At 39.2% G+C, this 22,704-nt stretch overlaps 3 protein-coding genes across 4 annotated transcripts; 2 read left to right on the forward strand and 1 right to left on the reverse strand.

The window, feature by feature from the left end:
• Positions 1 to 1,766: 1,766 nt before the first annotated feature.
• LOC122082442 (auxin response factor 8-like) lies at positions 1,767 to 8,066 on the reverse strand. Of its 2 annotated transcripts, XM_042650004.1 has the most exons (6): positions 7,899 to 8,066; positions 4,084 to 4,803; positions 3,791 to 3,969; positions 3,522 to 3,712; positions 2,371 to 2,563; positions 1,767 to 2,115 (listed from the first exon to the last, which is right to left on the reverse strand). In XM_042650004.1, exons 1-5 carry the CDS (start codon positions 7,963 to 7,965, stop codon positions 2,386 to 2,388), a joined length of 1,335 nt encoding a protein of 444 aa, XP_042505938.1. In that variant the 5' UTR covers positions 7,966 to 8,066; the 3' UTR covers positions 1,767 to 2,115; positions 2,371 to 2,385. The 2 variants fall into 2 exon arrangements, with proteins under 2 accessions (XP_042505938.1, XP_042505937.1); XM_042650003.1 differs by having other exon boundaries at positions 3,791 to 4,803.
• A 1,711-nt stretch (positions 8,067 to 9,777) lies between these two features.
• Positions 9,778 to 13,137, forward strand: LOC122082112. The gene is made up of 2 exons (XM_042649598.1): positions 9,778 to 12,234; positions 12,328 to 13,137. The coding sequence occupies exons 1-2, from the start codon at positions 9,778 to 9,780 to the stop codon at positions 13,135 to 13,137; spliced, it is 3,267 nt and encodes a 1,088-aa protein (XP_042505532.1).
• A 2,845-nt stretch (positions 13,138 to 15,982) lies between these two features.
• On the forward strand, positions 15,983 to 22,091 carry LOC122082113 (ABC transporter G family member 7-like). Its single transcript, XM_042649599.1, has 8 exons — positions 15,983 to 15,998; positions 16,093 to 16,355; positions 17,001 to 17,132; positions 20,139 to 20,359; positions 20,570 to 20,782; positions 20,883 to 20,967; positions 21,426 to 21,696; positions 21,798 to 22,091. Exons 1-8 carry the CDS (start codon positions 15,983 to 15,985, stop codon positions 21,800 to 21,802), a joined length of 1,206 nt encoding a protein of 401 aa, XP_042505533.1. The 3' UTR covers positions 21,803 to 22,091.
• The last annotated feature ends 613 nt before the right edge of the window (positions 22,092 to 22,704 follow it).

Genomic DNA, 22,704 nt, shown 5'->3' on the forward strand with positions numbered 1-22,704 from the left:
CAGGTATGATATCAACTCCTTATATATATGTTTCTAGGTGATTTGGATTAATAATTTTCTATTGTCTGTAACATTAGATAGTTATATGCCGTATATTGAGGTGTATTTTCTACTATTGTTCAACAGTAGAGATTATTGACTGGATCAAAGTTTATTTGAGTGGTGTTCAGTCTTGGGATTATTTGGCCAGGAGTCAATGGGAAGACATCAGTATCAGTGTAGCCCAAGTGGGAGATTGTTACGATTTTTATGTGGGCTTAACTGATACCGATTGATCCATTGGGCCCAAGCAATTATAGACACACTCTTATTAGGAAACTCCTAGCTCTTTCCATTGTGAGAGTGGAATAGGGTTTTAGGGATTCTATTATAAATAGAATACTGACGGTCCCTGCAGCCATTACTTTTCCTTAATGCCTTATTGGTTTTGGGAGCACGACTTTCTCACAAGAGCAAGTGCACAGAAAGAAAAGAAACCCTAGAGTAAGAGGCTGCAGAAGATCTCAGTAGAATGACTCCACTTGCGTAGTTCGTCATTGTCATCTTCAGTGGGAGTAATATTTAACCACATGGGACAGAGGTTCATGATCTATGTTCATGGGACACAGGTACTTCTTTATTCCCATTTATGGTTCATGTCATGGTTGTCCCATTGATTATTATAGATATGGTAAATCTATATGGTTATATATTCTAAGATGGGATACTTTATTATTCTTGGTTTAGGGACTACACCTATGATTAATCTGTTATGATTGACTGATGATTCTTGTATTCTAAACACTATAGGGTTATTCATATGTTTAATATGGTAAAGAATCCCCAACAGTGGTCCATATGTCAACTCTAGACATAACAATTAAAACATGGATTTCAGTTAATTATTAAAACGAAACACATGTATAGTATATATTAGGATCCTTTAATTGGAGTGATGCAAAGAAAATTCTAATTAGTATTTGATTATATATTGAGATCATACGTTGGTGAAGAAAAGGGGAAGAAACAAGTTTTCCTCATACTGTCATCAGGTTCTATTAATGGCCTAAATTGCTATCCCAACATTATTTTTTCTACGAAGTTTTTTTTCACTGATGGGTGAATGATGAGACTGTCCAGATGTGAACGTCATCACTCCGAAATCTATCTAGCCAATGAGGACTCTCTAAATGAAATCTTTCATTGTAGACTTCTGATTGTGGTATTACCAACATTTTTTAGCTTCTAAGAAGGCATGTACATTAGTATTGTTAATACCATGTATAGCAGTCTACATGCTTTCTCATGTGCTTCCTCTGCTATCACCTACATTAGGGCTAGATTTTATGTTTCACTATGAATGATATCATACAATATATAGGAATTGGTCTAAATAAGAGACCGGCCTCCGACGGGGTGGCATTTTGGACCTTCATCAATAGGAGTAATTATGAGATCTAAATAACTGTCAATTATTAATGGTTACTAGGAATTCAAAAAATAATTATCAAATGATTAAGATAAATAAATATTTTTCAACAGTAAAAAGCCTGTGGAACTGTGAAGGCAAAGAGAAAAGGGCAAGAAGCCTTTCTATTGTGCAATTTACAAAAGGAGATCTGTGGTTTTTTCTTCACCTAGCCTCGAATGAAGACAGATAAAAGTTCTGAAGGTCATCAATCCGGCTATTCTGGTATCATAATGGTTAGTTATGAAGCTTACAAAGCATCTGGGAGGAATTTCTTAGTATTGCAAAGTGGTTTCAAAGAATCACACAAGCTTTTGAATTGAATAAAAAGACCCTTGCATTGTAGTGCATGGTGTTCCATCTATGATATCTAGAAATGAAATTCCGCAGATATAAACATACAAAAGCTACTAAATGCAATACTAAATGAGTGGTTCAAAGTTTTCCGACTGATGAACTAATGCAATACAAACAAATTGTTATGGAATTAAGGCACTTTAGGTTTATGTAAGCCCCTGCATATGTATGCAGCTTTATATTACATAGGAAATCAGAACAAGCGTGTTCTACACAACCGTGTTCTATGAGTTTGTAATCTCAAACTTCCCCTTGGTACAACTATTATTCCTGCTCCATTGAGGCAATGCTATCTTGTTCTTCTGGAAAATCTGCACCAATTTAAAGTAACTTCAACTCAAAAGCAATTATTTGGTAAAGTTATGGTCAACAAACAAAAAACTTTGCTGTTCCATATGTGCATAAAATCTCTCTCATACACACAATTATTCTATTCTCATATGAAGGCTAATAAAGCCATCAAGAAATTCAACTTTTCTTTCCTGAATGAATATAAAGGTGTCTTAACCATCCATGACAGTACCCAAAGGGAATTCATTAGTCTGAAACGATGTGTTAGGTCATACCATATCATCTCATTTTCAGTAGCCACAAGAGCTACCAGGAGGCATCCCAGATGCTAGATTTCGACCATCACACCCACCATTACTTAGCATTTGACCACCATTTGGGCTTATGGCCTCAGCCCCTTGCTTCCCTAGTTTCTTCACATCCTCAGGAGAAAGAATCTTAATATACCACACATTATTTACAAATGCCCTGCACATAGAGCCATACATACCATCAGTTGAAAGACACAGGTATGAATTCTCAGAACAGATTCTACATTTAGAACCATCGCCAATTACCAAAACATCTAAGATCACTAATTAGTTAATTACTACTTAGGAACCAACAAAAGGTCTGTATTGCATTACAGATCCTTCAACCATTGAAGTCATCTCCATCAGATGCAGTGAGGAGGGCATACCAAGGCTTTGTAGGAATGTTACACAAATGCAAAGCTATGGATCTTTTCAACGAGGATGATAATGCAATAACCCTTGAAGGATTATGGGTACCCATTTAGAATTAAAAATGGCTTGTTATTCACATTATCATACTTCCCATGAACCTATAATAGGGATGTTCATGTATTAATGAAGTGAGAAAAAGACAATGGGTGCTACAGTGTTTAAATCATTGTGTAGAGATTTATTTATTTATTTCTTGGTTTGACTAGTCCTGCAGAGAAGATCATCTACTTTTATCTAGTTCACTCTTAATAGGGGTCGTGTACATACACGGCGGTCGCTTCAACCATTGGATGGGAGAGAAGAGAGGGTTGTAATAACATTTCTGTCCCCAGACCCCCCACTGGGTGAAGCGCCTGATGCATCGACCATGTATCTACATGGCCCATGCAAAAAGAATCGGTTCTCTTAATAAAAAAAATCAATTGAAGAGTTCAAAGAATTTTTTTTCATCAAAAAGGTCAAAGAAAATTGTATTTGTTTTTTCAGCTCCATTTGTTATGATGTAAAATGCCTATATGTAAAATGGTCTGAGAGTTGTCCCTACAGACTACAGTAAAGTTTATCTCCTTCATTTTGCTTCCGATGAAACAACCTCCATACTCCGGTATTTTACATTCTCTATTAACTTCAGACCATTTTACTTCGAAACAAACATATTAATTTTAAAATAGGTATTCTGGTCACTTTTGCAAAGTACTTACTCCCAAGGGTCGTCTCCAAGGAGAAGGATATCATTCTCCCTGTCAACGAATACAAGCTGCCAGCCTGATCTTAAAGGGTCATCCAGTGGCCCTTCAATACTGAACATCTGACCAAGCTCCTCTATCAGCTCATGGTAGCTGTTGAAGCGGGTGATGTCCAGTGACCTCCCAACTGATCCTGATTTGTAGACCTGCACAAATCTCAAACAGCACCATCAAACCAATTGCTTTACAATGGAGCCTCAAATGAGAACCAAATTCCTGCTCACCTTCACAAATGTTTTGGTTTGTGGATCAACTTGCCCCACAGTATGCAGCAAATCAGAAGAATCGTCCATGCAACCATACAAAGGACTATGAAGGCCAGAAGCTCCAAAAGGAATGGAGGACACATCAGCATCAATTGAAGAAGTACCTAGATTGGGCACTGAAGTGGGAAGCAGGAGTCCTGATGAATCAATATTAACACCAAATAGAGTATGGGTCTGAGCATCTGCACTACAACCGTCAGCCTCCACAGAGCCACCTTTGCCAGTAAATTGTGGGACAGAAAGAGAGTTACCAAAAGTGTTGGCTTGTGAAAACGCAAACTTTGGTACCCAGGACTGCTGTTGTTGCTGCTCCCTCAGCATGGACTGACCAATTCTTGGGAAATTCATGAGATTGCCACTCCCTTCAGGACAAAGTGAACCCAACATGCTCTGCATACATGAAGGGTTTATTGCAGCTGAGAAGGTTATGTTTGAATCTGTAAAATCTGGTTTTTGGCATAAAGGAGCAGATAAAGTTGCTTGCTGCTGCTGGAGATGATCATTTGAAATCTGAAAAGCTTCTTGATATGTTTGTTGCTGCTGTTGTGGCTGTTGCTTCTGCTGACCATTTATTTTCTGTAGCAGTTGTGGCTGTACAAGGTGTCGAGGCTGGTGATCAGATGAATTTTGGGCTTGTTCATGCACAATCTGCTGAGAAAGTGATTGTTGTATCATTTGCTGCTGCAACAGTTGATTAGGCCCGCATGACTGTTGCTGGTATTGGAAAGGCAAAGGCTGCTGAAATTGCATATATTGCTGTTTCAAAGGATCACCACTTCTTATTTCCTGTAAGGATGCTGCTGCGAGGGCTTGGTATTGTTGATCATGTTCATTTCCCAGCAATGGCAGATCAAGCCTCCGCTGCATCCAGGAGCCCACACCAAATCCCTGGAAATTCATGGATTGAAGACCTCGTTCTCCATTATCCCCTCTCAGCCACGTGAGGCCATTCGCCGCATCATCTTTACTATCTGAAACAGCCCAGTAATAAAACAAGTAAACAAAACAACTCCAATAATAGAAACAAGCCCAACATTCACATTGAATAACAGCATATTGGTGGTGAAGGATTAATAATTGCTGAAATTTCCTTGGCCATTGAGACAGATCTATCACCACTGATGAGAAATCCTTTACAATTCAATCTATCCTATCTACTACAGGGCAGAAAACATTTTCTGTTATTGGTAAAGAAGTCTTAGGGTACCTACGACCATTTTAAACAAGAAATTCCTCTAAAATTTCATAGGGATTGGTGGAATCGGTTCCATCCTAAATTCTAATTTAAGTATGCTGGACTTAAAATGAGACAAGTAGAACTGTAGGTAAAAGTTGCTGTACGACAATCAGCCATGTTTCAGGGTTAGGATGCTAGAGTGACAAAGGAGAGCTTCGGGCTTCAATTTCTAGGGCTCAACTACAATAATGAAGTGGTGGAGAGATGGATGACTTGTGAGGATTAGGAGAACAGAAGATAGAGAGTGATCAACAAATAACGTACAGTTATTCAAATAAAGGGAAGAAAACAGAATAAGGTTGGATTTTTTTCTCACAACTTTTCATAACTGACAAGGTTCGCTTTTTGTAAGTTAAATTTGTATAGCATATAATGCCGATCTTACACAGGGGTCCATTACGTAGTTAATACCCATGACTCAAAATCCTACCTTAAACTTATGCCAATAGACACTTGAATTGCAACCCCCATCCCCCCCCCCCCCAAAAAAAAAAAAAATGGAAAACAAAATAACAAAGCCCAAGTAACTAAAAGAATCGCCATCTTGTGAAACAACTCAAGCTATTATAATGCTCCCAATGACCAAAAAACAACCTGCACAGATTTTTCAACAGTAAACATGTTAGTCGCAAAGTGATGCTTCTACATTATAAAGTCAAGGTGTTGGGGATTTGATAGTGGAGGTGATACCTCAGGCTGGCCAAAATTGGGAGGAGAGGTGAAGGTTATGGAGCCATAGTATGAATCTGAACTAGAATCCAGCAAGTAGGTGTAGAAGTAAAAGAGTCGATATAATTTAATCTTTACCAGAGACCAAAATAAAAAATAAAAAAATAATGAGCATCATATATTTCAAAGTAGATGTGGATTTGCACTACATATGTTGGTGTCCAAGGTTCAAGTCTCCTCTCTAGCATAGTTTAACTCTGAATTCTTCAAGACACAGCTAGTTCAATTGGCAAGTCTAAGGAGAATTGTACCATAGACCTGAGCTTGAAACCCATTTTCATCAACTAAACATTAAACATCAACTAACTACCCAAAAAACTAATAAGATAAAATTCAAGCTTCAACTCCGCAATTTAATTAAAAAATAACAAAAAACCTACAAGCCTTGGACATTCCCATGCTTCTCTTGGTTTACTATGTTTGAATCCTAAGAAAATTATCCAATTTCTAGCTCCAAATTGCATTGGGACTTGAGGAAACAGGATTTAACTAAACCAAACAATGTCATTCAAACGAAATCTAGGACTACCTAGTCTACCTTTCTAATGTCGAGCCAACGATTCAGATTTACTAAACCAAAAAATTAGGATAAGCATATTGGATAGTAGCCTTCAACATGTATACACCCAACTGAAACTAATCAAAAGAAAAACATTTGAAAAAACTATGACACCCACCCTCCTAGAGATTTCTAATTAAAAGTTAAAACGTACCCCTCCACAAAAACCAACCCAATAACCGTAAGGGTGTCGATTCGGTACCAATACTGAAACTGCACCAAAGGAGATTCAGTTCGGTTTCAGTATGACAAAATGGTTTTTATCTCGGTACTGTATTGGTATTTAAGACAAAATCGTTCAGTATGTACCAACCTGTACCAAATTACCAAAACTATACCGAAATCCCAAAATTATACTGAATTACCAACTATATTTATATAACGGAAAAAACGGCAAAAATATTGTACCGAAACTGTATTCGTACAAATAAAAACTGTACCGAAGTTGTACCGAGCCGAAACCATACGGTACCGAATTATCTCGGTATGGTACGGTTACAATATCTACTGTTGGTCTGCTGCACCGTACCGGTTGACACCTTTAAATATACCTGACTCTCACACTTAACTCTCTCTACCGCTGCCGCCACCACTGCCGCTGCCACCATCACCACTACCACCGCCACCACAGAGTAGAAGATATACGTAACATGAATTCTATAGGTGTTTCAGTTCTTTTAAGTGGCAGAAATACTTTTTTTTTCCAGTTTTACCATACACAATTTTTTTTTGTACAGAAGTATTCCAAATGAACAGAAACACAAAAAAATATTCCCAACTCAGAAATACTAATTTGGAATAGAAACGTTTGTCATACAGCCCCTAAGTATCCAATGTAATTGATGCCCAATCCAGTTCTAAAACATAGCTTATAGCTTGAAAGGCCATTTTTTACATGCCACAAGTGGGGAGGGGAAACTTAATTATATGCACAATTATGCATACACAAACACAAACGTTGAAAAGACACCGAGGAAATACATTAACAAATTTATTCATCCGAAAATTATGTTTGGATTAGGATACTTCCAAATTTTTATGAATTGTTAAATGACCAATAAAGTCCAAAACTCAACTAGATCTCTATTTCAACCATAGTTGTTACACATCTAGGCAAGCCAAGGAGCCCTAGTTGTCAAGGCGGTGACCTAGGTGACACCTTGGCAGCTATGATTTCAATCTCTTTTGTTTTTTTGTTTTTGGGTTAGGGGTAAGTACAAGATTCAAACTTTACACTAAAGACTCGTATAATTGCACAAAAAACTAACCCAACACACTGCTACCTCAAGAATTTTCTGTATTAGAGAAAGAGGGCAAAAAGGGGGCCACTGCTTAGAGCAATGGTAAAAGCTTTGTGCTGCCAGGGAAAATGCCTGGGTTTGAGTCTTGACGATGGCCGCTTTGTGCAAAAATGCCAGAGGTTATGACTGATTCCAAAATCACCCCACCCAGGCCCCAAGGAGGGACATCCACTGGGTAATGGTTCTTCTAGAGAAAGATAGCAAAAGTAGATACAAAGAAGGTTATAAACAAACACATACCATGTAAAGAAGAAATTCCAGGATGCCAAGGTTGTTTAAGCCTTAGCGGGAACAATGATGAATACATAGGAAATGTGGTTAATGGCTCAATCTCCCACAAAGAAACTCTTGGCTGTCTCTCACCAGCAGTCGATTCATCCCAACCAACCTACACATTTAAAAGTCAGAAATTAACCATGACCACTACTGAAATTTTTATCACAGCACTATTCAAATTGGACACTGTTCAACTAGACACAATACAGCTCATTAAGGATTCATGGAAAGCAATGTTATAAATTCAATAATCCGATCATGAGTTACAAAATTTCAATAGGAAAAAAAAAAAAAAAGATTTCGTGATTTATGGCCAAATCACCTATATTTCTTTGTGGAATAAGGTGTTGGGGACTACTATAACGCATCTACAATGAAAACTTACCAGATTTTTTAGCAAGTTTCAATCAAGAAAATCTTTCCAATTATAGAACATGTTGGAGACTACCATGTCAATATGTAACATGTACCATGCAATATAAATTATGTAATTGATAATTATGAAAATGCTTTCCAATGTTGTGGTTTTTTCTTGCCTAATGCATATTTTATTTGTTCTTATTGAATTTTGTGTGTTTGATACTAAATTATGTGTAGAATAGGCTATATTGGATAAAGTATACAGCAGGGTACGATGTATGCTAGCAACCTAGGGTTTGAAACTAAACTACCATTTTGAGATGTTCAAATATGTTTAGATATGCTTAATTAGGGTTCCCTTAAAGTTTCAGGCCAAATTATGGCCCTTCGAACACCAAAATATACCAGATTTCAGTCAAATTTCGACCGAAATATTTCCTTCTTGACCTAAGTCAAAGCCTATGTCGGAATCGAAATCCTGAACTATGAACCAGGCAAATAAGAGAAGCCAGTCCTTTCTTGCTTATATGGAAAAGCATCCTTGTTCTTCCCCTCGAAATAGGAGAAATTAAGGCAGGTACACGAGTATTGATTGCCAGCCCTAGAGTGCAGGAGTGATTCCTGCAGCAATAGTTAGTTCTGCACAAGACACATAGTTGTCAAGGCGTCACTTGGGCATCCAGCCGCCTCGTTCATCTTGTTGGTGTCGCCTTACATTTGGAACCCTCACCCCTCTCCAACCCCTTGGATCGCCCCTAGATGCCGTGACAACTATGATTGGAGAGGATGTTATCATCATTTTGACAGTGAAAATAGGGGCAGATAGAAGCAATGAAATCCTAATGGAGAAGTAATTTGGGAATTATCCCACAAAGACCAACTCTGGGACCTTGGATGACTACATATACCAGTTAGGCCTCTTGATGCAGATCTGAAGACCTACATCCGTAGGAAGAAGGCCAACAAGAGTAACTAGCATGTGGCCTTACCTTGTTGATGCTTATTAATTTCATACTTAGTTTTTTCATGTTTTATGTCTTAGTTTAGTTCCAATTGAACCATGGTCCATGTTGGTCCAATATCGGTTCAATTTAAGTGGTTAGAAGTTACTTTTACTTTTACTTTTTACTTTTCTAAATGGGGGGATCAATTGTAAACATTCAAAGACAACTCAGAATTTGAAATCAAAGTTTGCTTATGCAACTCTCTTCTTGTGTTTGATCAAGAATCTCTTGTGTTTGATCAAGAAATCCCTTGTGTTTGATCAAGGTAGGTTGGTGTTTGATCCAGTCGATCCACCTTGCGGTGTGAAGCCCGGGTGTTATATTATTGTTTATTGTTCCATCTTTTTTTCATCTTTCAACAAGTTTTAGCAATATCCTATTCTCCATATCTAGAATTCCCTATTCTCTGAGAAAAGATCCTACCCTGGTACTGTTTTGAGCTTCCTCAATTTCAGTATTACATCAATTGGTATCAGAGCATGGCAGAGAATGAGTCACAGTGGCCGCCGCCTCCACCTGATCCAATGGCAAAAGTCATTGAAATGTTTCAACAACTCTCTGCTGATCAAAAAACTATTAGTGAGAGGTTACTGCGACTTGAGAACCAAAGTGTTACTCCAATACAAGGCAGCAATGTACCATTCAAGAGGGAGGACAGGTATCAACTACAATCTACTGTGCATCGTCAACATAGGAGAAGTGCTGAAAGGGCACAACAAAGAACCCCTACAGCACCACCTACCTTTGAGGAGCATGTAAGATCTTATTTCAATGGTGATCTTGAAGCACCCCGTCGACGTGCTGATGATTCACAAAAAGTCAAGCTTGAATTAAAGGAGTTCAACGGAAAGCATGATCCACAGGTATTTTATGATTGGTTGGCTGCTTTAGATGACTATTTTGATTGGTATGAGTTGTCTGAGTCACGTAAGATGAGACTAGCACGTACTAAGCTAGTTGGCTCAGCCCGCGAATGGTGGAGAACTGAAGAAAGGGATCTAGAAGATCGTGGTAGAGCTCCCATTACTTGGGAAGAGATGAAAGAAGATCTTAGTGCCAAATACTTACTACGACACTTTAGATCACAACTGCAGGACAAGCTGAATACTCTTCGTCAAGGGAGTATGTCCGTTGCAGAGTATATGGAGCAGTTTGATTCACTCTATTCACGCACTGGCATCAGGGAGAATGAATTACAGGTACTTTCCCGCTTTCGTTTGGGTTTGAGATCTGATATAAATCGTGCTATTGGCGTAGTAGATGTATCCAATGTCAGGGAATGCTTCGAGAAGGCAGTACATGCAGAGGAGTTACTAGCTCCTACGGGTAGAAGGTTTGGATATCAAGCTAGAGAGATCACAAAAAATTTTTCAGCAAAAAATCCTACTTCTTATCCTCCACGTACCACACCTTCTCCACGTGCTGATCACAAGGGGAAAGCACCTATGCCTAGCACTGCCACAGTGCAATGCTTTCATTGTCAGGAGAGGGGACATTATGCCAAAAATTGTCCTACACATCACAAAGTAGCAGTGATGGTTGACGCTGACGATACTCCTGATGAAGATAATTCCCATATCTTTCCAATCCCATTGGAAGAAGAAGACGAAAATGTTGATTATTATGATGGGGCTGAAGCAAATGAAGATGACTCCTATGGAATTCATGTGGTTTCTCGCATATTGGTGGCTGAAACCAAAGGCGAGGATTGGCGACGTACATGCATATTTTACAGCCGCATGCGTTCAGCTGATCGCACTGTTCAGGTGATAGTTGACAGTGGCAGCTGCGTTAATGTTGTCTCTGAGTTGTTTGTGAAGAAAGCACATTTGAAGGTAGAGAAACACCCGCAACCTTACAAAGTATCCCTACTGAATGGCAACACTTTGGAGGTCAATCAGCGATGTTTTGTTCCACTACAACTTTCTCGATATGAAGAAAAGGTATGGTGTGATGTTATTCCTATGAAGCTAACTGATGTTCTTTTAGGGAGACCATGGATGTATGATAATGATGTTCTCACTGGCGGAAAGAAGAATCAGTGCATATTTACCTTTAAAGGGCAGCGCACTATACTTGAGCCTATCAATGTACCAGAGGAGATGCGTAAGAGACAGACATTGAGGACTAACCAGAAAGCCACCACCGATACCAACAAGATGCTAGTCCTTCCACAGAAGAAGATCTTAGCTGTTCCACAAAAGCAGTTTGAGCGAACCAGCCATGATACAGGCATGATATTAGCCCTGGTTACTAGAGAGGTCACTCCACCACCAACAGTTCAGCTCACACGGCCTATTAGAGAGCTTCTAACAGACTTTTCTGATTTAGTACCTGACGAGCTACCTAATAAGCTCCCTCCCATGCGCGATATTCAGCATGCTATTGACTTGGTACCTGGGTCTGTGCTTCCCAACCTTCCAGCTTACCGTCTCAGTCCTACAGAACACACTGAGCTCAAAAGGCAAGTTGATGAACTACTAAAGAAGGGGTTTATCATTGAGAGCCTTAGTCCTTGTGCTGTACCAGCATTACTTACTCCAAAAAAGGATGGCTCATGGCGTATGTGTGTCGACAGCAGAGCAATCAACAAAATAACGGTTAAGTATAGGTTTCCCATACCACGACTTGATGATATGCTAGACATGTTGTCCGGTGCAAAGGTCTTTTCAAAATTGGACCTTCGAAGCGGCTACCATCAAATTCGTATTCGGCCAGGAGACGAATGGAAGACCGCCTTCAAAACCAAGGATGGACTGTTTGAGTGGAAGGTCATGCCCTTTGGTCTGACGAATGCACCTAGTACATTCATGCGAGTTATGACACAGGTACTTCGTCCATTTATTGGTCGATTTTTGGTTGTATACTTTGATGATATCTTAGTTTACAGCAAGCATCCAGATGATCACATCGACCATTTGAAGCAAGTCTTGAGGGTGCTCCGTATGGAGAAGCTATACATTAATCTCAAGAAGTGTTCCTTTATGCTGCCCAAAGTTGTATTCCTTGGTTTTATTGTCTCCTCCAAGGGGGTTGAAGCTGATCCTGAGAAGATCAAGAGCATCACCAACTGGCCTACCCCGAAGACAATCACTGAAGTCCGTAGCTTCCACGGTCTAGCCTCATTTTACAGGAGATTCATTCGAAATTTTAGTGCAGTCATGGCACCTATTACCGAATGTATGAAGCAGAGTAAAGGCAAGTTTGAGTGGACAACAGCGGCGACAAAAGCCCTCCATCTTATCAAGAAGAAGATGACGGAGGCCCCGGTATTACGCCTGCCAGATTTTAATCGTGTATTTGAGGTGGCAACTGATGCTTCGCATATTGGGTTGGGAGGTGTGCTGATACAAGAAGGGCACCCTATCGCTTTCTATAGCGAGAAACTCAACGATGCCAAGCGACGCTACTTGACTTACGATTTGGAGCTCTATGCTGTCATCCAAGTGTTACGCCATTGGAGACACTATCTTATTGGTAAGGAATTTATTCTTTACACCGATCATGAAGCACTCAAACATCTCCATTCTCAGAAGTCAATCAGTCAGAAGCATGCAAAGTGGGTTGCTTACCTACAAGAGTTTGTCTTTGCGATGAAATACAAGGCTGGTAAAGAGAACACGGTGGCTGATGCTTTAAGCCGAAAAGTTCTCACTATCAATACTTTTTCAGCACATGCCGTTAGTATTGATCAGATACGAGATGAGTACGCGTCTGATAAGGATTTCAGAGTTCTATATGCAGAGTTACAGCAAGGTGAGAAACACCCTAAATGTTCTGTCCACAATGGTTATTTGTTCTTCGGAACGCGATTATGCATTCCAGACTCCTCCCTATGACATCACATCATAAGGGAGTTACACGGAGGAGGTTTGGGAGGCCACTTCGGCAAGGACAAGACCATCATACAGGTGACTGATCGGTACTACTGGCCACACATTGCAAAAGACGTAGATCATGTCATCAAAAGGTGTCGAGTCTGTCAACTTGCTAAGGGGACCAAGCAGAATACAGGCCTCTACTCCCCACTACCGGTTCCTCATGCACCTTGGCTCGACATTAGTATGGATTTTGTACTTGGGTTGCCACCTAGAAGAGAACGGTACGATTCCATCATGGTTGTAGTGGATCGCTTCTCTAAGATGGCTCACTTTTTGCCATGTCGAAAGACCTTTGATGCCTATCATATTGCAAAGCTCTTCTTTAAAGAGGTTGTTCGACTGCATGGGCTGCCAAGTACTATTGTCTCTGATCGTGACGTCAAGTTTATGAGCTATTTCTGGAAGACATTGTGGCTAAAAACTAACACAAAGCTACAGTTTTCAACTGCATTCCATCCACAAACTGACGGTCAGACAGAGGTTGTTAATAGAAGTTTGGGGAACTTGTTGAGGTGCTTAGTCCGAGATTATGAGAAGACATGGCCAGCAATCCTTGACATAGCTGAGTTTGCCTACAATAGCTCTGTGAACAGGACAACGGGGCGCACACCATTTGAGATATTACTTGGAATTCAGCCGCAACGCCCAATTGATCTTGTCCCCCTCCCACCCCAGGCTCGAATCAGCCTTGAAGCTGATGAATTCTTGCGCCACATCACAGAGGTGCATGCAAACGTGCGACGACGTATTGCCTTAAGTAATGATGTCTACAAGACTACAGCTGATCGTCATCGTCGTTATGTGGAGTTTAAACCAGGAGACATGGTTATGGTTCGCATAAATCCTGAGAGGTTCCAACCTGGTGTTAACACAAAGCTCCATCCAAAGAAGATGGGTCCTTATACGGTGCTGAAACGTATAGGACCAAATGCTTATGTGCTCGAATTACCTGAGGAAATGACCATAAGCGATGTCTTCAATGTAGCTGACCTACATCTTTATGTGGGACATCATTCAGATGATGGTGACCTGGAACAAATGCTAAGGCTGCCCCAACTTACACCACCTCTTGAAGATGTTATTGAAGAGGTTTTGGATGATACTTACAAAACCACTCGTCGTGGCACCGGTTATCACACTTTTCTTGTCAAATGGAAGGGACGACCACGGACTGATTGCACTTGGATTCATGTTGATGACTTCAAGCGACTCGATCCTGACTTATATGAGCGTTACATGTCTTTCACCCATTCGTCGGAGACGAATGTTTTCAAGTCGGGAGGAGCTGATGCAGATCTGAAGACCTACATCCGTAGGAAGAAGGCCAACAAGAATCTGAAGACCTACATCCGTAGGAAGAAGGCCAACAAGAGTAACTAGCATGTGGCCTTACCTTGTTGATGCTTATTAATTTCATACTTAGTTTTTTCATGTTTTATGTCTTAGTTTAGTTCCAATTGAACCATGGTCCATGTTGGTCCAATATCGGTTCAATTTAAGTGGTTAGAAGTTACTTTTACTTTTACTTTTTACTTTTCTAAATGGGGGGATCAATTCACTTTTGTAAGTGATGATGGGTGAAGACTTTTCCACCTTTGGTAGTTGGGGGATGAAGATTTTTCCACCTTTGGTAGTTGGGGGATGAAGACTTTTCCACCTTTGGTAGTTGGGGGATGACTTTTCCATTGTAACTTTAAGAGGTGAGGATTTTTCCACTTTACTAGTTGGAAGGTGAATACTTTCCTACCCCAACTTTAATAAGTGAAGACTTTCTACTATTGTTAGTTGGAAGTTGGGTATGTAATGTTTTGTTGAGTTGGTCCTATAAATAGGGATCAATTGTAAGCATTCAAGGACAACTCAGAATTTAAAACAAAGTTTGCTTATGCAATTCTCTTCTTGTGTTTGATCAATAATCTCTTGTGTTTGCTCAAGAAATCCCTTGTGTTTGATCAAGGTAGGTTGGTGTTTGATCCAGTCGATCCACCTTGCGGTGTGAAGCCCGGGTGTTATATTATTGTTTATTGTTCCATCTTTTTCATCTTTCAACAAGTTTTAGCAATATTCTATTCTCCATATCTAGAATTCCCTATTCTCTGAGAAAAGATCCTACCCTGGTACTGTTTTGAGCTTCCTCAATTTCAGTATTACATCACTTCTCCTAGCTGGTCAGCATCTGTGAAGCATCCCTCCCCAAATATGAGAGGAAAGAGGGGACATTGTCAGTCGGCACCCTTGCCTTACGCATTGTACTACCAAAAATTCCAGTCAAGCTCCCATTGACAAGGATAGAGATGTTCGCTGAGGAGACACATTGATACACCCAATTGATGGAGATAGAGGGGAAGTTCATCTTTGTCATGGCCTCATTGATAAATCCCCCTTAAGGAGTCGTAGGCTTTGTAAATATCCAACTTCATTATGGCAACACCCGGGGGGGGGGGGGGGGGGATGAGACTTACGATTAAAACCTCTTACAAGCTCATTGCAAAGAAGGATGTTTTTAGTGATACTTGATACTTCTTCCCAAAATGAGCGCGGATTGGTTATCACTAACAAGATCATCCACCATTGATTAGGAGCTTTCCAACAAATTTATGAATCACCCTCCTTTGGTCACCATTTTGAAGGAAATCATATATGAAATTCTGCTTTTGGCATACTTATCATTTTTCATTACATGACTAAGGCATGGGATATCTTAATGTTTTTCAATTCAATTTCATGTTACTTGCATATTGTTTACAATGTCTATTTATTGACATGCATGGATTTTCTCTCGATGCTTATTTTTTAGTTCACTATGGCTGAAATATTCTGTAAAGCTATCATTAGTGTCCTTGATTCCATCTTGCTGCTAATTTCTGGAAGAACTAGCTAATTGATGGTTTTTAAACAGATATCAATGCCCAGACCGTGTTAATCCTGCTGAGTTTCTGGCTGATCTCATATCCATTGATTACACTTCTTCTGATACTATTTACTTTTCCCAAAAGAAGATTGATGGTCTTGTTGAGGCATTCTCGCAGAAGACGTCAACTATTCTTTATGCAACTCCCCTTATCAGAAGTGAAGTCTTTAGGAGCACCACAAGGCTTGGAAGGAAATCTGTTGTCAAGAGAAAAGTTGGTTGGTGGAGGCAGTTCTGGTTGCTTCTGAAACGGGCATGGATGCAGGTTATTTTCTTTCCTTTGATCCAATCAAAATTTTTAGTTTGTAATTTATATTTGTTACTTATTTGCCTTTACTCTTAGCAATCAGTCAAATTTTGTGGCCATACCCAGGAAGTTTAGTCAAGGCTCAGCTGGGTTGAGTATTAAATGAAATGACCCCAATTTTCCACATCCTTCTTTCATACTGTTGTAGCTACTTTTGTAAGGTCTTTTGACAGCTTTATTCATGTTTCTTTCTTGCTGCTGTGTTTATTTCCTTTGACCCGATCAAAATTTTTAGTTTGTAATTATAAAGCCCTTTGATTCGTCATATATAAGGTACATCTATAAGTTGAAGGTATCAACCATGGAAATCAAAGCTTCTGATTTTTCTTCAGAAAAAAGGGGGGGGGGGATGAAATGATGTAATCATCTCATTGTTACTTGATCACTAATTTTGCTTCTGTACCTAAAACAGAGATTCCATGCTTATGCTTGGGGTTTAAGACAGTCGTTTCTTATCATGTCATATTGCTAATTCAGAATTTTTCGGACCCAGTTTGGTCGTGTAGTTGATACTCAGACTTTTAACATTTTAATACTCATCCCCATCTCCATTCATCGCAATTAACTCGGGTCAGTGCTTATTTTCTATGATATTTTGCTTAGGCTTCTCGGGATGGTCCTACAAACAAAGTTCGAGCAAGAATGTCTGTTGCATCAGCTATAATATTTGGGTCCGTTTTTTGGCAAATGGGAAGATCTCAAACTTCTATACAAGACAGAATGGGATTACTCCAGGTATGCAACTAATGCTTTGTGCAGGCGGAAATTTTTAGTTGATGGTTGATATGTTACATAGATGTAGCATATGATGTTATTTAGTTTAGATTGATTTTTGGCACCTCTGATTCATGTCATAATTGGAGACAGTATGATTGCAAATCCTTTCCTTGAATAATTTAGGCAAAAATTTATCTAGGTGGCACACCTAGAAAGGGACATGTAGATGGATAGTTTATTTCTGCCATGTGTAGGAGCTCCCTCTGGATTTGTTGACATGTTGTTTTTGCATCCCATCACAACTGTATGACCTGCCATCTAGTATTGATTTTTCCCCTAGTTATTTCAGCTGTCAAACCATTGAAGGGCTGATGTGGCAATTACAAGATTTGGATAGATAGGTGACCATGTGAATTGGTCATCTAAACCAAACTCAGTCATATGGTCCATCATTTATTAAACCTTTTCTGATGCAGATTAATCACCAAAAGAGGCTTGTTTGATTAGGAATAAGCCTAGGGTTGGGTTCCATACATGTTGGGCCTTTGATCCCATGTGTTTTAATTGTATTGGGCCACTTTTATGGGTCCAAAAGGGGGGCTCTAAGATTGAGTACGTGATTGCTAGTTAGTTTCTCTTTTAAGTTGGCTTGATGGGGTTTATTTAGTTTCTAATTTCAGCATTATTTAGTTTCCAAATTCAGTACTTAGTTAGCTTCTAATTTCAGTACTTGTAATTCCTAGTTTCTATTTTCAGTTTTAGTAACTAGAAGAGTTTCTATTTTCTTTAGTTTCCTATTTCAGTTTTTGGAAACTAGAGTTAGTTTCTATTTTCTTGTAACCCCATCATTATTATAAATAAAGGAGAGGGCTCCCATTAAGCCCCATGATTTATGAATGAAAAAAAGAAGCTTGTTGCTATGTCTCTGCTGGGACTGCTGTGTGTTTGATCACAGTGGAAAGGAGTAGTGTTTGATCCATTCGACTCCTTGCGGTGGGAAGCCCGGGAGGATTTACTACAAGTGTTCTCTTCTTTCTCTTATTGTTCTAATTTCTTTCAGCCAGTCAGATAAGTGCTCTAATCATTCTGCAGAATTTCTGGGTTGAGTTCTCTGTTTTTTCTCTACTGTCGGCCTATTCTGTTTGGGAGGTTTTGGCCATCCGATGGTCCTGAGATTTTGATCGAATGTTAGGCTGAACCAGAAGGGAACTCGATCCCAGTTTGGTGCTGATCAAACCATGGGTTTGTCTGTTTTTGAGTTTTCTTCAGTGCTGGTCGATGGTGTTTTCTGCCCAGAAATTGTTGTCTGATTTGTGTTAGCCACTGTTGATTGCAGCCTATATTTTCCCGATGGATTAGACCTTCTAATCAGTATTTAGATTTGTTTATCTGTTAAAGATTCTGAAGTTGTTAGGATCGATTGCCAGTTCTCAGAACCTGCTGCCCCAGAATCGAGTTCTGATTTGGTGCATCTATTCCTGTGATGTTTTGACTCTGATCATACCTTATTCCATACTTTATTTCTGTTGCTGGATTTACCTTCTATTTGTTGGTGCAAGTTCTGCTTTCCGACATTCGAGATTCTGGATCTGATAATTCTGGTTGTTTTAAGGACCGTTGATTGATTAGTATTGGACTGTTATTGCTGTTGACTGTTAGGTGGTTATTGATTGTTCTTTGGTTTACAAGTTCCTACAGTTTTGGGTCTAGTTTGGTTTGTCAAATCTAGTCCTACATTATTTTCCTTTACAATCAACGTTTTGATCAAAATTGACTTCTTGATTGTGCCGCATGGTCTAGTGCTTTTGAACTGAAATTAGGACATGAGTCAAGGATGACATGGACAACTTGTTCACATAATTTTAGTTCAATTAAACTGCCCCGCGACAGATTGAAGTGTTCAAGAGCACCCACCTAGAGATTCCTTTTTTAAGTGTTTCACCTAGAAATCCTTAATTTTATTAACTAAAAGAAGCATGTCAATCAGACCATGTATGGAACATCATAGTTTTGGTGTCCAATTTGTGTTTTCTTTTAATTTTTGCATGTTTCATATGCTTCATTAGAAACAATGAAGTGATTTCATTTCCATGATTTCCATCCCCTCCACATTTGAATGGTTTGATGCAGTCCAGACACTGAAAGGATCTCACCTCCTCTGTGGTGATATAAACTTTGTAATCTCCCAATGCGATTCAAAACACATTGACACGAGAAGATTAGAAATCAAAGCAAAAAAGCTTTGCAGATCTATACCATGCTTCATGATTTAACCCCTTATTTTTTGTGTACCTTTGACTTCTCCTTAATTTGCTTTTGCATAATGAAATCATAGTTGTCAAGGTGACTAGGCAACCCAAGAAGGCATTTAGCAAGGGGCGCCTGGACCTGACACCTTGACAACTATGACTGAGATATTGTTCAGGTACCAATTTACTTACATAACATGTAGGTGGCATGTATACAGCTCAGTTACAATATATATATATATATATATATTTTTTTTGTATACTAAAGAATGTCAGAGAGAGGCTTGTCAAAAAAATAAAGGAAAAAAAAATATGTCAGTGAGGTATATATCCTATTTAGACACCCACACTCCCTTTCTGCTTCTAGGATATGCATAAGGTCATTTTCTTAAAAAGAAAAGGTAAATCAAGGAATATATTGATGGTTTCAAGGCTGATACTGATCCAAATCTGAGAATCCAACAGTCCGAGTTTAAGAACAACCAGTTGAGTTGATTACTGATTATTTAATAAAAATCATCAAGTTTCCATAAATATATTGTGGGTGATTATTTATTCCCGGGAAAAAAGTAGTAATATCTTATAAGCCTCTTTACAGTCCCCTGTAAAGCGTATATTTTAGACCATTTTCCATGTTTAGGATGAGTAGATATTTGTTCCACAGAAATCTCTTATCCCTTGGGTGGTGTTTACTACAATTTCTGGTTCAGTGATGTACATATTTGTGATATGAGTCCACTTTAATCTTATTATTTTGGACTATCTGCTTTTGAAGGTTGCTGCAATAAACACAGCAATGGCTGCACTTACAAAAACAGTGGGAATATTTCCCAAGGAACGTGCAATTGTCGATAGAGAGTGTGCCAAGAGGTCCTATGCTTTAGGACCTTATCTACTTTCAAAGCTATTGGCTGAGATCCCTGTTGGAGCAGCTTTTCCTTTAATTTTTGGTACAGTTTTGTATCCCATGGCTCGTCTTCATCCTACATTATCAAGGTGAGTTTCCACTATGTATACGAGGATTGATCACACAATTTGCCGGATTCTATTATTCTGTTTTTCGGCAATGTCCTTTTCATTCTCTCTCCTTATTTGTGATTGAACCACATAATTTGACCAAAGAATGCATTAAATTACTTGCTTAATGGATACATTTGTATTTGTTAAAAACTTAAAATATATTAACCTTATACTTTGGACTTTCAGTTTTGGGAAGTTCTGTGGTATTGTTACTGTGGAATCATTTGCTGCATCTGCAATGGGTCTAACTGTCGGGGCTATGGCTCCAACAACAGAAGCAGCATTGGCCTTGGGGCCATCCCTTATGACGGTTTTTATTGTTTTTGGTGGTTCTTATGTTAATGCTGATAACACACCAGTGATCTTTCGTTGGATTCCTCGGGTTTCTCTCATCAGATGGTAAGTATTTCATCGAAATTGCAATTGGGAGCTAAGCTTCTGTATTCAAATTTTCTGCAACTCTTTTTTTTTGGGGGGGGTATTTATTCTTTTATTGCAGGGCTTTCGAAGGGCTTTGCATCAATGAATTTAGTGGTCTTCAATTTGATCATCAGCATTCCTTCGATATTCAGACTGGAGAACAGGTAAAGGACACTGAACAGATGCTTCTATTAATTGTGGGAAAATGGATTATCTTTGTTTTTGGCGAAAGGAAAACTAAAACAAAACTCAAGGTGCTTAAACAGAATTTTGGCTACTGATCAAAATGTCGTAAAAATCAGTTATTGAAAATGAATTATCTATGTTTTTGGGTTGTACTAGGATATAGTTTTGAAAGTGGTTGAATTGTTAATGTCGTAAAAATCAGTTATTGACAGAGGGGAAGGTACAATACCTGGGGGATCAAGTAGTTGAGATGGTTAATGAAATTTGACATATGGCTGACCTAAGATTACTCTATCCAGTGATTTGGTTTATTGCTATGTCCTCATGGCTCAAATCAAGCTTTCTTAAACTGTCAGGATGGCCATCTCTAAACCCCCTTTGCCTTCTCATTTAAATGTCTAAACCAATATCTAATTTGTGTTTATTTTCATGGCAGGCACTTGAGAGGCTCTCATTTGGAGGGAGAAGCATTAGTGATACATTGGTGGCACAGGGTAGGATACTTATGTTTTGGTACTGGACCACTTACCTTCTTCTTGAGAGGAACAAGCCCAAATACCAACAGCTTGAGCCTCCTATCTTTGATCAACCCCAGTCACGCCAGCAGCTTGAGCTTGAGGCTCCTCCCGTTGACAGTGATGAGCCATACCAGGAACTTGGGACTTCCCCCCTTGATGAAGTCGACAAAGTCAAACCAGATGAACAGCGTGAGTCTCCTTCCTTGGACCAAATTAAACCGTTTATCTTAGAAGGCTTGTGATTCGTTTGGATGATAGAAACGTGGACCCTACACATTCGTGTGATGCAGGATGAGCAAAGAGCAGAGTTCACAGAAGATGTGTTAACATAGCAAAGATGTCATCACTGCCGGTCCATATAAAGCTCATTCAGGTTTTACTAGGGGCTTGTAGGGGGAAATGACCTGCAATGGCGTGGATGATTGTCATAGTTTGAAATAGTAAGATGCAGGTGCTAGATTAGAGGCCTGGCTATCCAGTAAGGCTTGAGCAGAACATGTATTCTTTATCCCATTTATTTTCAGTATTCTTCAACTCTAAATCTTTAGACCACTGCTCAATATGTCTCAATTTGCACGGCTAAATTGCTGTTCATCCTTGGAGTTAGAATATCTCATTCTAGGAATATATTTTTTTGTTGGGAGAGGGATAGGTATGCCGCCGATATCAAGTATGCTAGCGAATAGCACCAATAGGAACACATGATGAAGTATCATTCAGGAAGGATATGAGGGTCATTTCAGAAAAAGGAAAGAGAGAGATAGACACAATGGGTGCTAGCATACTTGATATCGGCGGCATACCCAACATTTTCCCTTTTTTGTTATAGTAAACACCAACAATTATGAAAATAAACAAATATAGATTCGCACAACACAGATTAACGAGTTTCACACATTAATGTGGTGTGCTATGTCTTTGGGCGAAGAAGAAGTTGTTTCATTATATAGAAGAGAAGACCTAAACAACTACGAGAAAACTTGCTTTGAAACCCTAACTCGAAAAAAACCTTCAAATTACAATTGCTTGCTCAACAAAACAATAGTATATTATATACTTCTCCAAGTCGTGGGTCGATCCATTGGGTCTTTTTTTTTTTTGCTAACGATGGGTATCCAGGCCTTTGGCTTGACTAGTTTGGGCCCATAATGACCTCACAACCGCATGGATTGAGTCATACCGGGGTTGAATGAGAAC

Source organism: Macadamia integrifolia, chromosome 6 (assembly GCF_013358625.1).
Source record: "Macadamia integrifolia cultivar HAES 741 chromosome 6, SCU_Mint_v3, whole genome shotgun sequence".
In the NCBI taxonomy this organism is placed as follows: domain Eukaryota; kingdom Viridiplantae; phylum Streptophyta; class Magnoliopsida; order Proteales; family Proteaceae; genus Macadamia; species Macadamia integrifolia.